We start from the raw sequence: 17,692 nt of genomic DNA, 5'->3' as shown, positions 1-17,692 counted from the left end.
ACTCATATTTTATCTAGCGGCCTTTTGTCCAACTCTATTATGTCTTATATTGCTTTATTTCTCCATCATCCAGACATGAATTGTTTCTAATCCCTTTAAGGGCACAAGTGGTCTCTTCTGACAGAGAACTACTTAGTCTAACTTTACCTAAGCCACCCAGACATAAGGATAGACAGTGCTATGGTCCGAGGACTTATGTCTTTCAAAATTAATGAGGACTTTCTAACCCTGATGTAAGGGTATTGGGAGGCTTTGGGAGGTAAGTAGGTCTTGTGGGTCGACTCGGTATCATTATGAAAGTGGCAGAGTCAGAACAGCGGGTTGGTCAGCTAACAGGCACAAGTCTTTTGAGGGGAAAGGAACACAGGTGAAGTTTATGGCTGTTGGATCATCTGTGTCTCTGGCAGTAAATCTGCTGTGCTGAAGGCAGCCTTTTATCTGGACAGATGCTTGGGAGATACACCATCTAGGAAATCTGTCCAGTTCTCTTGCTTGTGGTTGATGGTGCTTTCTGTACAAGCATACTTGGAATCATAATGTTGTTGTAGAGCTAAGAGGGCCTTGTAGATCATAAATATCTATGGCTTACTACGCCTTTTCAATCAGAAAACCCTCTAAGCAAGTGACATCTCTCATGAAAGCTCATCGGGAAAAATATCTCAAAGAGAGCCCAAATAGAAAGGAATAGGAGTTCAGAGCTGAGGTCTCTGCTGCTGGCCTGTTCTCTTACCACCCTTTGCAATGCTGAGCTCCCTTTGTAAGTCCAGCCTTCCATGACCCGTGTCTGGAGTCTGCTTCATACACAGTTCCATCTTGCTAACTACTTGACATGCTCCCACTCCTGCCTGGTTTTGTCCAGTTCTCCACATGTTGTCAGAGTGGGTTTTTCAAAAAACAGAAACCAGTTCACTTCCAACCCATAAGGTGGAATCAATCCAATTTGTATTCAATGGCTCACGGAGTATGATCTGCTCTTTCCCACCTGCCCATAAGTCTATTATTCATGGGCTCCTTCCTGTTCCCTAGTCTATTTCTTTACTTTATATTACCATAGTATTAAAGGGTTGGCCCAGACCCTGCTTGTCTATTCATGTCTACACTTCTCACCCCAACAGTACCATAATATCACTACTGTGCTCACTTATTGGAAGCTATTACTCTAAAATTACCTTGTTCGTTGGTCGATTTGCTTGTTCATCATGGCTCCTTGGGTAGGAAAAACAGCATAAGGGATAAAAAGGAAGTTTGTGGAGAAACATGGCTAGATGTTTCGGCAGTATCACCCTGTCTCATGACATTTGGGACTTAAAGGTAGAAGAATTCCTGCTAGGATAGTAACCCAGTGGAATTAGAAGGGGTGGCTCTCATTCTAGGTGGCACCCAGTACCTGGAAATGAAGCCGTGTAAAGGTGGCTTGAAAAATATTCTTAATTTATGTTTATAGGAAGGCATTTTTCTCCCCAGACACTGCCTCTAGAATTGTAGAATTATTTCATTATTTAAAAAAATTGAAGTTGTTAGTTATAAAGAGAGAAAAGAAAAATATATGCTCAAGAACTGTACAGGATAAAGACAGTCAAAAATCCCCCAGGGATACCAGAGGGGTTCAGGAAGCCCCACCCCTACCTGAGGGACTGACAGCTTCTGGGTAAGAAGACTCAATGCTCATTAGAAATGCAAGCCACAAGAGGCTGCCTATGTTCCAGTAGATGACCCTACACCCACGGTTATACGGGCTGCATGCAGGGACTCAGTGGGATTTTAAAAAGAGCACATGAAGTTAGAAGAAGATAGTGCTAGGAAGAATAGAGAAGAAATTAAGAGAAGAGAAAATAGGACACATTGAGTAAAAATACTTCATGTCCATGTATGAAATTAATAAATTTCAGACAATAAAACATAAAAAAAAACCCAACAAAGTATGTTGGAGACCCAGAGCTTTTTAATCACGAGATTGGAATGGGTTGAAACATGTCCAGATACAGATTTCGAAGGGACAGAAGCTGTAGAAGAGGCTATGCTCACTCGCTTGGCAAGGTTCCTGGAATTCTAGGAAATGCCAGTATGGAGAAAAGAGGGAAAGCACAGAGAAGCAGTGAAGAGGAACTGAGGTAGAAGATTGAGAGCAGATGAGGTTCTAGCCACCAGCAGACATGACAGCCATCAAGGGTCTGGGTGCTTTATTAAAAGCCAAGCTAAGTTTAGTTTTGCCGTCCTAGCTAAGTTAATGGCTGGTAGAACCATTATAACCTGGAGAATTTCTGGCTTTTCTCAACCCCCAAATAAGATCAACTTTAAACACTATTCAAATGATCTTCATTGTTGCTAATGCTTTGGCCAATAGTCCTTGACACTAGATATGTGGGGTAATTGTAGACGTGAATAGGAGCCCATTTTGACCCTGGACCTTTATTCTTTTAAAACTGTAAAAAAAAAAAAAATTACGAAGGACTCAGAAACCACAATAGCCAAAGGGCATTTGTGCAATTTCTTTTGATAAAATGAAAAATATTAATACAGACTGAACATCTCAGTCACCATCCCAGAGTCTGAATGGTTTTTGAACATTAGTACACATTTTGACTTAAAACTTTTAATAGTTTGACTCTAGTAACATACATGGAATTATTCCAGACTGAGAGATTCTGAAATCAGAAATCTTTCTGGTCCCTCGTATTTTATATAAGGAATATTCAGATGTGGACTATTCAATCTGGAATTGCACTGAGGTGTGTGTGTGGGGGGGATGTATTTTGTTAGATTTGGAGAATTTTGTGTTGAATTGGCAGTGATAGATCTTGGTGATAGCAAACTATAAACATTTCCTGGTTAGGTAAATAGGATAAAAAATCCACAATAAGAGGTTGTTTTTTTTCTCCCAAGCTTGATTTTTGTGAAAAATCTTCACCGAGTAATTTAATATCTTGTTTTATCTTTGAAATATTAGAACAGGAAAATTCTTAACTTAAACTTGAGTCTTGCAGATGGACAGCTGTTCTTCCCAGGAGAAGCAGCCCTGACTCAGTGGCACTATTGGCTTCTCATCTCTGAGCTGCTCCTTTACCCTCTGTCAGACCCTTTTAGTGTCCCCGAAGCGTTTAGGATTGTCTGCTTTTTCCTCTCTCTGTGACATCTTGTTTTTATAGCTAGGAAGAGATGGCTTTTTCTCTCCCAAATTTAACTCTGGTCTCTAGCATACGATTCCTTAGGATTTATGTCTGAACTTCCCCACTCCTGTCCAAGAACCGGGCAGGCACAATCTAGACACTTACTAGACATCTTCAATCAAATACACAGCTGCTACAAAATAAAATGGTCAGCCTTGAACTGATGATCTTCCTTGATTTTCCTAGGCCTGTTCTTTCAGGTTTCCTATCTGAAACTCACACTTTCAAGTGGTTGGGCTTATGGTCTTGATCAATTTTAGCTTTATTCTCTACTTGTGTGCCATCTGTTGGAAGGTCCTATAGCTTCTTCCTCTTTGAACCTTGTGCTTCCCTCCTTTCTCTTCCTATTCAGACCGATTTCTCCTAGATTCTTATAAAAGCTGAAGCCTCTTAAAATTTATTCTTAAAACTACACATTGCTGAATGCTAAAGCTTTCCGGGTCACACCTCGGATTATATCCACTTTATTTCACTACAACTGAATGTCTGCTAGCCTGTCTTTATACTTCAGTTACCTAGTTCAGACTACGTTTCCAGCCGCGTATCTATCCCCTTCCTATGTGCACATCATACACTTTCTTACCCCATCAAAATTGGGACACTCCTTCCTCATAGGACTTTCAGGAAATTCTGCTTAGTTTGCCAACAGTGGTCTTACTTATTTTCACATCTCTCAAATCAGATTCATCTTCATGAGTCTTTCACAGACTAACTGTTTTCAGTGATTTGAAGGTTTGAAGTGTTCCTCTAACGTTTAATTCTCCTATAAAATATTCATCATAAATATCTGCATATTATACCACAGTATATGCATTGTTGCTTGTAACAGTAAAGTACTGTAGACAATGAAAATCTCAACTGACATTGAGATTCAATTTTTAAGAAAACTAAGTGTATACATATATTTTCGCATATGTGTGCGAGTATACTTGAAAGACCTGAAATAACACAAATAAAAGTATTGAGCAGTGATGATTGTGTTTGCAGGGGTAGTAAAGTTATGAAAGAGTTTTAAACATATTGAATTCAAACTCAGTATTTCTTAGTATTGAATGAGGCTTGTCAGTGTTATAGATTACACTTTAATTTATATCATATGTAATAAGATTACATGCAGTAACTTCTAAATTAAAATTAAAGTGTTGAAATGTGGGCTGGAATACAGCTGGGTAGGTAGAGTGCTTACCCAGCATGCATGAGGCCCTGGGGTTGTGCGTTATGTTCAATTCCCCAGCATCTCATAGATATAGAGTGTAGAGTACCCTCCTGCAATCCCAGTACACAGAGGCAGAGGCAGAAGGATCAAAAGTAGAAATGAGTTTGAGAAACTAGATTACATGAGATCCAATCTCAGATGAACAGACAAACATGTAGAGAAATGCATGGTTAGGTTTTAGTGTATACTTGAGAGTCAAAGATGCAGTAGCATGCATCACCATGTTTCTTTGGACAAATATATATCACTGAATTTAAGTTGCGTGTGGTTGCATACAGTCAACAGGACAGCACTTGGACAGATGTCAAATGCTTTTACACAAATCGAGCTGAGTCAGTTAATTCTCTCTTTTTTGTAATAAAATAAGTTTCATTCATTTTGTGCTTAGTTTTAGTGGAAACCAAAGAAGCCTAAAATGTTTATATTTGTTTTGTGTTGTTCTAGGTTATTTCAATTACACAGACGTCTATGCCAACCTGGAGGAAGAAATGACCACGTAATTATATATTATCCTTACCATTATATTATTAACATTTCTGCATTGATCTAATTACAATCATATAGTTATAGTTGACATTATAATAATAAAATTAGAAGGTTTCGGACTATTGTTATTAGCTTTCAAGAAACATACATTACAGTGTTTAAAAAGTGTTCATATCATTAAATATATTAAGGTTAACCCTCAATTAAACTTATGTATGCAGTTGGAAAGATAGCATACCACATACACAGAAATAAGAGGAATTGAAAGTAGGCCTTTAGACACATTTGAATTCACAATAATTATTTTCAATGGTTACCTAGTCAGTAGTTTGCTTCCTGGCTATTTCCAGTCATGACAATGCCAACAAAGATTCTCTGAATTCTACATCTACTTCTAAACAGAAAATACAACATCCTAGAAGAAATGTAGTCACTCTGGCCTTAAGTCACATGGACAGACTTTTTATTTTGTTAATGATTTATGTATATTGACAGTCTGTGCAATAGCTGTGTAATAGATGTCCAAAGGTATGTGCTAGTGAATCAGATGATAATGATTCTGTATTTTACTGTATTTTTCTGATAGTTTTAAAGAAAGTTGAGACACAATAATATTCTGAAAGATGAAAATGAAATACTTATAAATATTACTGTATTAAAAATATTTTTAATACATGAGAAACTCTACTATCTTAAGTGGCTCACATGTGTTACATTAAAATACAGTGGTATTTCACCGCATGTAAATTTTACTTGTTAAATGGGACTTCCTTTGAACTCCTTCTTGCACTATCAATTGTACAATAATTAATTTTAAAGTTATATGTTAACTAAAATGTAATGTGCCAATTACATCTTCCTTAATAAGTATGGTTTATAACATGTAGTTTGAAGGACAATTTGCTTAGCAACATTCATAAAGGTTGCTCTTGGAAATGTAAAAAGATAGCTGTGGGGTTTTTTTTGTTGTTTTTTGTTTGTTTATTTGTGGGGGTTTTTTTGGATTTTGGTTTTTTTGAGACAGGGTTTCTCTGTATAGACCTGGCTGTCCTGGAACTCACTTTGTAGACCAGGCTGGCTTCGAACTCAGAAATCCACCTGCCTCTGCCTCCCAGAGTGCTGGGATTACAGGCATGTGCCACCACCTTCCTGCTTCTGTGTTATATATCTATTTTTCAATCTACTACTCGGTATGAGCATTTTTAGTCAAAGAGAGCAAGTAAGGAACATTTAAAATATACCAAATCTTATCCTTTACTTCATCTTGCCTTGAACGAGTGTTTTAGTGGTAGAGCATTTTCCTAGAGTGAATGAGACCCTAGGTCCCATTCCATACACCAGAAAATCAATAACAGCAAGAAGCAGGGTTTCTATTTAATGTACGCACGGACTGCTTAGTGGAGCCACAGGACTTTTAGTGGCACAGCAAAGAAACACTTTTTTGACTTTTCTAAAAGATGTGGTTAAATGTTTAAACTGGGAGGGAAACTATTTGATTTAGTGAACATTTTAGATTTGTCATTTACTCAGTCCATGGCCAGTTGGGTGAATGCCATGGGAGCATCGCTTTTCATTTGTCATTCATCTTCCAAGCACTGCTAAATGGATAGTTCAAAAGAGCAGGGGACCATCTCCACCTCTTGGTTGTACTTTCTAATAAGCTCCATCGTGTCTTTCCCCCCTCCAAGGTGCACAGACCACCCTCAAGTCTTCATCAGTTGATGCTGACATAACAAAAGTAGAGAAGACTACAACTACAACCTTAACTGATGTGCTAGCACACTAACGATCTTTCAAAATCACTGACACTCCCTGAGTAATTATTATGCACCAGACACTGGCCTGAGTACATTTCAGGCATATTGTACACTCTTACCTCCATAATATATCTCCACTGCATAATATTATCTCCATAATAATTGAAGTTTAGGTTATTAAGCATCCTTAACTACAAGGTAGTTAGGTGAAGAGCTGGGATTTGCCTTAAATCCATTCTTCAATATCGCCACAGACATAGGTGGATGCTAATCATTACAGCTCCTTACAACCGCTTCTTGTTTGTTAAGGATGGGGGATACCCAGAAAACTAAAGAAATAAGACTAAGTTGTGTTTAGAGAGAGGGACTGGTTTGAAACCAGCATTACAGTGTTCTTGTTTTCCAGGTATGCCTACTATTACACCGGGATTGGTGCTGGGGTGCTCATAGTTGCCTACATCCAGGTTTCTTTCTGGTGCCTGGCAGCTGGAAGACAAATACACAAGATCAGGCAGAAGTTTTTCCATGCTATAATGAATCAGGAGATAGGCTGGTTTGACGTGCATGACGTCGGGGAGCTCAACACCCGGCTCACAGAGTGAGTGCTTCCTTCTATGCTGAAGTCAGATGTGGTCTTGTTCTCTGTGCTGTGAGGCAGATACCACCAGCTCTGTTGGGAGTGCTGGTGCATCTGAGCAGAGGAAAGCCTCCCACAGCTTCCTGTTCACAGTACCCTGGCAGGGGATGGGGGGCAGGGAGGGGGCTCCTGCTTGCCTGGCACTGAATGAGGGATTAGGCTGGTGGAATCAAGGCTGAGCCCAGCAGTGGTGTGCAATAAAGCAACAACATGGTCTGGCTAGCCCCACTGAGCGCTATCCTGCCGGGGCCCCATGGCATCCTTGGACAACAGTGGAAAGAAGGGAGGGGCTCCAGTCTGTCATCCTCTCTTCATGGAAGACATGATGACCTCAAGATTGTGTTCATAGAGAACACTGCCATATGCACGCAGCAGAAATCTCTGTGTAGTTTGAAATTTCACAATGAATAGTCTTACACATTCCATGTTTGTATCCTGAGGTGCATGTGGACCACAGAACACTGTTAATGACAAATCTTCTACTAAGAACCTTCCCCCATCCACACTTTCCCCAAGGACCAGGCATACCAAAGATCCTAGGCACAAATTAATGTACTCTTTCTTGACAAAACAAAACTAGGCTCAGGAGAAAAAATGTGTATTTGCAATTCTGACATTATGTGTTACACGATCTCTTTCTTCTTTTAGTGATGTCTCCAAAATTAATGAAGGAATTGGCGACAAAATTGGAATGCTCTTTCAGGCAATGGCAACATTTTTTGGTGGTTTTATAATAGGATTTACTCGTGGCTGGAAGCTAACCCTTGTGATTTTGGCCATCAGCCCTGTTCTTGGACTGTCAGCTGGCATTTGGGCAAAGGTAGGTGAAGCCCATGAGTCCAGACTTTAAACTCTTTCCCATGATCCACAGAAAATTCTTTTAACCACAATAACCCTGTCTATGAATTTTATACACAATTTCATACTTTTTGTTAAAATATCAGCAGGATATTTTATCAGCTGAGGATCAGACATCAGCTGAGCTAGCATGTGGTACTTCGTGCTGTCCTTAGCCATGGGGTTATTTGTAAAAAGAGATGAGGAAAAAAAAAGAGAGAAAAACCTCAAGTTTATCCTTTGTGTTAATGGGAAAAGATATGCTAAACCCATAAAATCTGTAAATACCTGTCTTGGTGACTTTTCTATTATTGTAAAGAGATATAATGACCAAAGGAGTTTATAGAGGAATGCTATATGGGGCTGGCTTACAGTTTCCCAGGGTTAGTCCATTCCCATCATGTCAGAGCATGTGGCTGCCAGCAAGCAGGCAGGTACAGCACTGGCGCAGTATCTGTGAGCACAAGGCAGAGCGGTGGGGCAGGGAGGGCTAACTGGGAATGGCATGGGCTGTTTAATCCTCAAAACCCACACCAATGACACCCCTCCTCCAAGGCCACCCCTCCTGATCCTTCCCAAAACAGTCTGACCAACTGGGAACCAAGTATTCAAATGTATGAGTTCATTTCAGACATACATATATAAGTGATTATATTTATTTAAATCCATTGCAGTAAAAATAACTTATGGAACTACTGTCTAGCCATGGGCACATGTAATCCTATAGCTTCTAGTTATGTTATTCAGTCATGAAGACACAGAAGGTCTTCTTTACTCCATGCACATGCCTCTAACAATTTTGTAATTCATTTTCCATGTCTGGGTCAGCATGCAATTCATTTTATAAGGTCACTTAATGCAAGTGTACCTATATGATGGAAAGGTTGGCCCAGCATATAGATTTTGTGAGACTACATGTAAGATATAAGAAGTCAAAGTCCAACCAAAAGACACCTCCCTAACACAGGAGAAGTCAGGCTGTGATGGTGAGAAGCTTTGGGTACTTTCCCTTGTCTGATGGATGTTGTTCTGTTCTTGCAAACAGTAACTCTCATTGATGGGGCATCTGCTATGTCCGCCAGATACCTGTGAAGTGCAGGCATCAGCTCACTTAGCAGGCAGAGTGGCTAAAGTCCTGAACATTAGGATTCTGTCTAAGCTCCATCCCATAATTACCTGGTAACACCAGGTATACTCTTCCCCAGTTGCCTGGCAATAGCCAGGTAGGCCTGGCCTATAAAAGAGGGTGTTAGGCCCCTTATCTCTCTCTCTTACCTCTTATTCCTCTTGCCTCTCTTCATCTCTCTTACTCCTCTCTGCCCCTCTTGGGCTCTCCTCCCCTCCCCCCTCTCTCCATGTGGTCATGGCCGGCCTCTACTTCTCTACTCTCTCCCTCTCTCTGCCTTTCTCTGCCTCCACTACCCCATTAACTCCCATCCTCTGCCCTGAATAAACTCTACTCTATACCATGTCTGTGTGTGTCTGGTCCCTCAGGGGAAGCGAGGCCTGGGCATGGGCCCGCCTAGGCACCCCCTTCCCCCCACACCGCCATATACCACATTCTCTAAAACCACTTTCTCTTTTTACGATCACAACATTGGTGCTGAAACCATAACACTGAACACTGTTAATTTGTTACCCAGGGAAACATGATGGAATGGTGTTCCTAGTTGTTATCAGTTAGCTGGAAGCTGGCAAACCTCCATTCTCTCAGTTAATTTTTCTGTTTAGTTGAACATTAAACAGATTAGGTGGAAATTCTTCACAACAGAACTTAATGAAAAACTAATGATCATCTACTCTAAGTTGGGAAAGCAGACTAGTACTTAATAACTAATAACTAATCTTATTTTCTAATATATTTTTGAATAATTAATCTTTTATTGCTTTTGATACTATTTATTTAATAAAGACAGCCCTCGGCTTTTATTTTAATCTCTGCTCTTTCATAATCTTTTTATATAATTTTATATATATTTCTTAATCTTGAATTTTGGCTATATTGAAAATGATATGTGTCCTGGTTCCCTAATAATATAGACAAAGTGTCCCAAATGTGAGAAAAAGGCCCCTTATTCCCAGAACCAGGAAATGCCACAAAACACCCCCACAACACACTTAACTGGGCCAAGCACATAAATAAGATATTGAAATGATCTGGTTATAATTTTTTAATAACTACCATAAAAATGCTCCACTCACTTATAAAATCCTTTAAGACAATAGTAAAATCTCACCATCTAATAAGAAATTATTGAAAAAAAAATGGCAACAGAGAACTGAGAGACATAACGGCAAAGACATAATGGTAAAACTATGATATATGGATTCTTTCAGTCTATTCAAATGGCAATTATACAGTAGAATATAGAATATTTAGAATCAGTGAATCTGAAAGACAGAACACGAGGAAAGCTCAGGAATCAAATATCTAGATCAAAGAGCATTGTTGAAACAACAACAAGAAGAAGAACAACATCCCTGGTAGGTGAATGCACTGTTTCTCTAGGGATCACTAGAAGAGGAAATTGTGGCCTTTGCAATACTCTAGCCTCCCACATTAGCTCTGCTGAACCAGGGAATCACTGAGAGTTGCTGGGAATACCACATGTCCTGGCCATACAGCCTATTTTTTGATATTCTTATGATTATATTGTGGCATATGTTTTCTTTTCTGAATATTTTTTGAATATTATTTCCCAAAACTCCTATTGTTATTTAGATAAGGATCCATGAAATACTCAATGTGAAATTTTATGGTTTGCCTAATTTGTTACACATCTTCATTGTCAAAAAATTTTGAAGAAAAAGCAACTTGACATATATATATGGTAAAAGGTATATCATGGCCCAAGACAATGAAGGATTTTAATTCTTCACATGTAGAAATACTCAACCAGCATATGTGTACTTGAACTGTCATTTAAAAAAATAATCTGAATTTGCCTTTTTTAAACAGATATTATCTTCATTTACTGATAAGGAACTCCAGGCTTATGCAAAAGCTGGAGCAGTTGCTGAAGAAGTCTTAGCAGCCATCAGAACTGTGATTGCATTTGGAGGACAAAAGAAGGAACTTGAAAGGTTTGAATTTCTTTTTCAAGTAGAAATGTTAACTCTACCAGCCCACATGCCATTTAGGATGGCAGTGTCACGTATAATATTTTTCTCATTTCTTAAACAAGTCAATGCACACATATTACAGCATTGGTAACATTCTGGAAAATTGCCATTGTAGTCTTCTTATATCTGAAAGATCTTCCATTTTTCTTTAAAGCATGATTGACAAGTATAATCAGAAGTCTTCTTTAATGATGGGATGACTTTCCACCAGGTGTAGCCCATATTCTCACGAACGATAAATTCATATGAAAGGGGCAAAAGGGCATAGGCAACCACAAAGAAGTGAAAATGTAGTAAAGCAGTTGGAGGATGTATGATTTGGAGAGAATATATTATAAAAGAATCAAAGGGGCACACTTCAGAGGAGCGTAAAATTGTCACCTTTAAATGCTCCAAAAAGATCAAACAAGTGTTTTAAGGGGGGAAATTTTAAGTACAGTGGTCAGAGAATGCCTCTTGAAGATTGCATCTAGCCTAAGACTTGAGGTGAGAAAGGTCTTTAAAAGCAGGGATAGGGACAGGGATAGGATGGGTAGGAAGAACCAAAGTCCCCCGAGGTGGCAGAAAGCTTTGGTGTGTGTTGAAATACATAACAAGGCAGGTGAGCCTGGAGCTCACATCAGAGGAGAGAGATTGGGATGCAACCAGGATGTAGGGGCTGTAGAGACAAGATGGAAATTTATTCCACAGATATGGGCAAGTCCTGAAGGTGTGAAACTGACCACTTGGCCATTCACAGATTACAGATCTGTGTCTGTCTGGACTCTCTGATAAACAGATGAGAGCATTTACAGGGTGGGCGGGGAGGGGGCAGGGCTGATGTCAGGAGTCAGCTGAAAGGGATGGTCAAGATTTAGTAAAATTGATGAATTACAGTTTTCAACTTCTTAACTGTGGTGTGTGCATGCGTGCGTGCATGTGAGATTGTGTCGAGTGTGCATGTATATTGCACATGGGTGTACACCATAATTGCAGGACGACCACTTGCACGGGTTGGCTCTCTCTTTCCACCAATAGAGTTGCATGGCTCAAACTCAGGTTGTCAAGTTTGGTGTCAACAGAGCCAACCCAAGTTATTACTAGCACCACATATTATTAGACCATGCATAATCTTTCGGTTTTCTTTCTAGTTCTTTTAGTCTTTCAAAATTGGTCTTTTTCTGACTTTCTCTTCAAAATAGTTGGTGCTTGAGGAATTTAGCTCTCTTGGACTAGGAATTTAACCAGAACTGCGAATGCATGTAATTCAGTAGGACAGTATTGTTCTCAGGTTAGAAAGCATTTTCTTGCTGACTGTGGCAGCATGCACCTATCATCCTAGCATTAGGGGAGTTGGAGTAGGAAGAGACTGAGTTCTAGCACAGCCTGAGCTCGCGTAGTAAGATCCTATCAAATAATACCCCCACGCCCAAATTTGTATGTACGTTTTTCTCACTGTGACTTACAAATGTTTTCCTGTTGGTACTGATTTCTATTTGCTTGGTTAAAATCGACTCTTGCACCATTATATAAATAGCTACTGTATAACTAACAAGTCTTTTCATAATGATTAAGAATATCTTCTAAGCACTGTTTTGTTAATTATCCACTCCTATTTTTATTTATCATTTTTCTACTAGAGCTTCTGATGAATGGATGGTTTTATACATCTGGCTTGATCAAAAAGTCCTATGTAAATGCAGTCTTGTTTATGTTTCTTTCTTCTTCTTCCTTATCTTCCTTCATCTGTATCTGTCTGATACTGACATCTATCTGGTATCTGTATGTATCAGGTATCTAATGGATTTTCTTCCTTATTGATTTTTCCTTTGCAAATGTTTCCTCTGGCTGTGTAGGACACCATACTATCAGTGAAATGGTTTCAACATTAGCCTCAGTATGCAAGAACTGGAATAAAGCACATGATAGAGCATGAATAATGAGTCTTTAAGTTTCTTAATGTTATCATGTCAAATATATGCCTAGTGAATTATTAAATCTAGCTTAGGTCAGCTCTAACTTGAGGCATACACTTAATTAAAACATGTTTCTTAAAAATATTATTTTGCTAAAAGATTATAACTGATATCTTTAGGGTACACCTATTTTATCTCTATAAAATTCCCCCTGAGTTTAGTCTTTAGTAAATGTAATTCTTATGTAAATACTGTGTTATGTTTTAACAATCTTGGTAACTAGCTCTAAAAAAGAAAAAAGGTAGTCATCAGGACAAGAAATAATACATACTCTGGACAGGATTTGAACTTTTGATGTGCCCACTAATCAAATTAAAAATTTTCAAAGAAAATTGATAGTGTGTGATATTCATATAATTATATATTTAATGGTTCAAAGACCTCAAAATAGGAATTCTATGTGGAAATATATCCCTTTAGTTTAAAAATTGTAAGATACTGTCAGCAAGACAGTGAAGACTTGTGGATCTTCAGGGAGTTTAAAGAATGTGAATGTTTAAGTGGGGTGGCACACACTCTAAATTCCAGGACTTGGGAGGTAAAGGCAAGAAAGTGGTAAGGTCCAGGTGAGCTTTAGAGTAAGACCCTTTCTCAAGAATCCAAGCCAACAAAAAGATACAAAAACAGAGTATTTGTACCCTGTCAAAATGACCCATCCGATTTCCCTAATATTTTCATTTGTATCTGTATTTGCAAAGTTCTGTCTTTTTCTATAACTCTCGTCCCCATTAGCTTTATTTCTTGAGCAGAATGGTCTCATGTATAGCTTTCAAGTAAAAATTAAGCTATACATACTTTCCTTTAACTTTAATCGTCTACTTTCTGGAATCCAGAAGTACTTAAATCATAGTTGGAGAATAAAAGTTAAGTTGTTAGACACAGAGGGAAAAGTATCTGTCAGGAGACATGACACAGGATGGGGTTGTAGTTTGTTTTATTGGCTTTGTTTCCTTTCCTTTGTAGTGCATTAAGACTGTGGTTCTCAACTTTGGGTTAAGACCATTTTAGGGGATGTTAAAGGACTCTTTCATAGGGGTTGTACGTCACATATTCTGCATATCAGATATTTACAGTATGATTCATAATGGTAGCAAATTTACGGATATAAAGTAGCGATGAGGTAATTTTATGGTTGGGTGTCACCACAAAATGAGTAGCTGTTAAAGAGTAGTTAGGAAAGTTGAGAACCACTGCTATAAGAGCTCCTATGTTACTCTCCAAGGCTGTGTATGAATAGGTTACAAGGCTGTTGATAGGCTGATAAGGCTTTATACACGATATTCTACCAGGCTGCACCCCCTTACTCAACAGCAGGCTGTTATGGCACTGCAGATGTTAGAAGGGATTCATAGGCAATACATACAAAGCATAAAAGATACAGATACTAATAAATAGTCATGGACTGTGGGCCTGTGTACTGGAGGCTTTCCATGGAGACCTCTGGTCCTGCCCAGTGCAAGGGCTCAGGCAAAGGGGAGAGAGTGCGAACAGGATGGGGGAGTTATCTCCACTGCCTCGGCCTTGGCTGCTGCAACTGGATCAACCCCTTGGTCCACAGTTACTCCATATTGCCCTGCACTGAGTTGCTGAGTCACTGAGTCTGTGGACTGGGCTGATGAGAGGCCAACTACCCAGGGAGGAGGGCAGCGGAGCTTCAGGTGGTGTTTCAGGAGAACGGACCTCTTCCCAAGTGTTACAGCTCTTATGACAGAAGCTCTCAGAAGATGGAGTAGTTCACACACCCCTTTCTTCCTTCTGGATAGGATTCTTATATACAGTTTTGGGGTGGGTCAGGGTCTGACAACAGGTACTTCTCATTGGCTTGGCCTGAGAGAAGGAGATACCTTATCTGCAAGTGGGAGGACTTGGTGCTCCTCAAGTGTGACTGATGGCCACAGAACTCTCTGCAGGGGGTGAAGGTGTGGGAAGGGCAGAGGCTATAGCTATATGACAGGAGTCAGGGGCCCGAGGGGCGTGGCCAAACTCTTGCCATCCCTTGCAGTCACCTGCTGGGTCACTGGGGTTTTAAGTGAGCTTGACCAGGCATCAGGCTTCCTATCACAGCTCCCCACTCCACAATGGACTATTCTATTCTTAAGCCAAGCATTTTTAATAGGTCAATGATTTTAAAACAGCTAAGAAGATAATTTCCATAGCTTATGCATAGCATTTTATGGCTTTAAATATGCCCTTATATGTGTTAATTTGTAATCGGTCACTTCAATAATCCTAGAATGAGGCAAGGTAGGAAACAAACTGTCTTCCCTCAAGTATAGAGATTTAAATAACTTTCTTGTATTCACAATATTCTAAGATTAAATCTGTTTTATTAATTAATTTTAAAATAATATAAATTTTAAGCCAGGCAATGGTGGTTTATGCCTTTATTTCCAGTACTTGGGAGGCAGGGGCAGGTGGATATTTTTGAGTTCAAGGCCAGCCTGGTCTACAGAGTAAGATTCATGACAGCCAGGAGTACACAGAAAAACTGTGATTCAAAATAAAAAACCAAAAACCAAAACTAAAACCAAAAACAGAAATAATATATATTTTAAAGGAAAAATAATTGTTTTTCTTATCTTTTCTTTTTTCTGTGAAGTAATACATGCTCTAAAAGCTAGCTAAATACTGCTCACTGGTTTTACTATTGCTAAGGCTTACACAAAAAGAACTTTTAGAAGATTCACACAAGTCAAATAATCTCTCCACACCTCAATATTAATTTCTACAAGTAGAGGATAAAATAGGAATAACATAGTGTAGTGGCAATACATAGAGAAAGTATATGTATACTACAGGGCCGGGTGCATTCTAACTGATTGATAAAAATCATGCTTCACTAACACATTTCCAAAAGGTTTCTAAGTCTACTCGATGACTTTTCTTCTTTCTCCCAGGTACAATCACAATTTGGAAGAAGCTAAAAAGCTGGGGATAAAGAAAGCTATCACGGCCAATGTCTCCATGGGCGCAGCTTTCTTGCTCATCTATGCGTCATATGCGCTGGCATTCTGGTATGGGACCTCCTTGGTCATCTCAAAGGAGTACTCCATTGGACAAGTGCTCACGGTAAGTTAAACACACGTCAGAAAAGAAATGGATCATTAGAAGTTACCACAGAACTGAGTGATGTTGGAAAAAATATTCTTTGAGTAGGTCTTAAATACTAGAAAATGCATTATTAGGTTAAAGAGTTGAAAAAGATTAATGTACCAATTTTAGTTTTCTTATAGATCTGTTGTACAATTTCTACTGTGGCCTAAACATTAACATTACTATCATTTCTACCAGGAGTTCTGGATCCCTTATATAGCAATATAGCATTTGGTTTTTATCACCCCTTATATAGCCTACATATTAACATTACCAACCTCTGCAGCATGGATTTTCATTTGTTGGGATTATTTCTTTGTATCAAACTTGATACTAAATTTTTCACTTTTATTTTCTAGTTTATTTTTCACAACACACTTGGAAGAATATAAAGTTGAATTTAAATCCCCCAAATTTTACTGAACTCTGAATGCCGTCAAGTTGACGGTATTAACCCTCACAATTATACTTAGTAACACAAACATATCACTTTTAAGCCATAACCACTTCATCTCTTGCCTTTATGGGCTTATGACCATCTCATAATACAAAAGGCATCCCGTCCAATAGTCTCAATACTCTATTTTTAGTTCCAAATGTATCTCTCCAAAAGTATAAATATAGTAGTTTCTTCTGAGACTCAGGCATTCTTTTAACTGAGATCCCATAACAACAGTTTTGAGTTATCTATTCCATTTATAGTGGCATGGAATAAACATTCATATTCCAAAGAGAAGAATGAGACAGCACAAGGAAATATCACATGAATTAGACCAAACAGAGAAAATAGCAAACCCTACACTGCTGGGTAAGGCATCTGGGACTCCTGATGGAAATATCCTGAGTATAAAAGACTTGGGTAGTCCCATCTCTTCCAGCTTGGTTCTCTATGATATACATATTCTCTGTCTTGGGCTATCTCTACCTAACAGTCCTGGTACCTTTAATATCTTGGAGTCTCCATTGCAAGTTAGACTTCACCTGAAAGCTTCACAAGTCTTTCAGGGCCTTTTTGCTAGGAATCCAAACTTGTTCCACACCGCTTTTTCTCAGTGACTTTCTGCAACCTTGTCATGAGCCTCCACACCCCTTCAACCTCTATTGCATCTTTCATGCCGGTAAAGCCATGTGAATGATGCTATCAAGTTCTGTTGTCAGTTCAAAGTGTAGTCAGCATACTTGGACCCAGTTGCACTGCCCTCTATGTTTCAGGCTGGTCCTAGAGAAACACTCCCTATGTTAGTTTTGGGCAGGGAACTGTTTAGCATTTTCTGGTTAGACTTTCTCCTTTCAAATGTATTGGGGCCTTTAGTGCTTAGGTCTTCGAGGTAATTCTAGATCCTGCCCAGTTGACGATAAATATTTTCTACATTTTAGAATTTATGTATGTACAAAATACTTTACACATGACATTTTATTTT

At 38.9% G+C, this 17,692-nt stretch overlaps 1 protein-coding gene across 3 annotated transcripts in view; it reads left to right on the top strand.

The window, feature by feature from the left end:
* The window catches only part of LOC127678299 (ATP-dependent translocase ABCB1), a 146,192-nt gene that overhangs the window by 91,059 nt on the left and 37,441 nt on the right, over positions 1 to 17,692 (top strand). For all 3 annotated transcript variants that reach the window (XM_052173146.1, XM_052173148.1, XM_052173147.1), the window contains 5 exons: positions 4,828 to 4,879; positions 7,033 to 7,224; positions 7,912 to 8,083; positions 11,060 to 11,184; positions 16,076 to 16,247. In XM_052173146.1, coding sequence (XP_052029106.1) covers positions 4,828 to 4,879; positions 7,033 to 7,224; positions 7,912 to 8,083; positions 11,060 to 11,184; positions 16,076 to 16,247 — 713 coding nt within the window. The remainder of the gene's footprint in view (positions 1 to 4,827; positions 4,880 to 7,032; positions 7,225 to 7,911; positions 8,084 to 11,059; positions 11,185 to 16,075; positions 16,248 to 17,692) is intronic.

The sequence above is a fragment of the Apodemus sylvaticus genome, chromosome 2 (assembly GCF_947179515.1).
Source record: "Apodemus sylvaticus chromosome 2, mApoSyl1.1, whole genome shotgun sequence".
In the NCBI taxonomy this organism is placed as follows: Eukaryota; Metazoa; Chordata; class Mammalia; order Rodentia; family Muridae; genus Apodemus; species Apodemus sylvaticus.
This window is presented reverse-complemented; position numbering and strand designations above follow the sequence as displayed.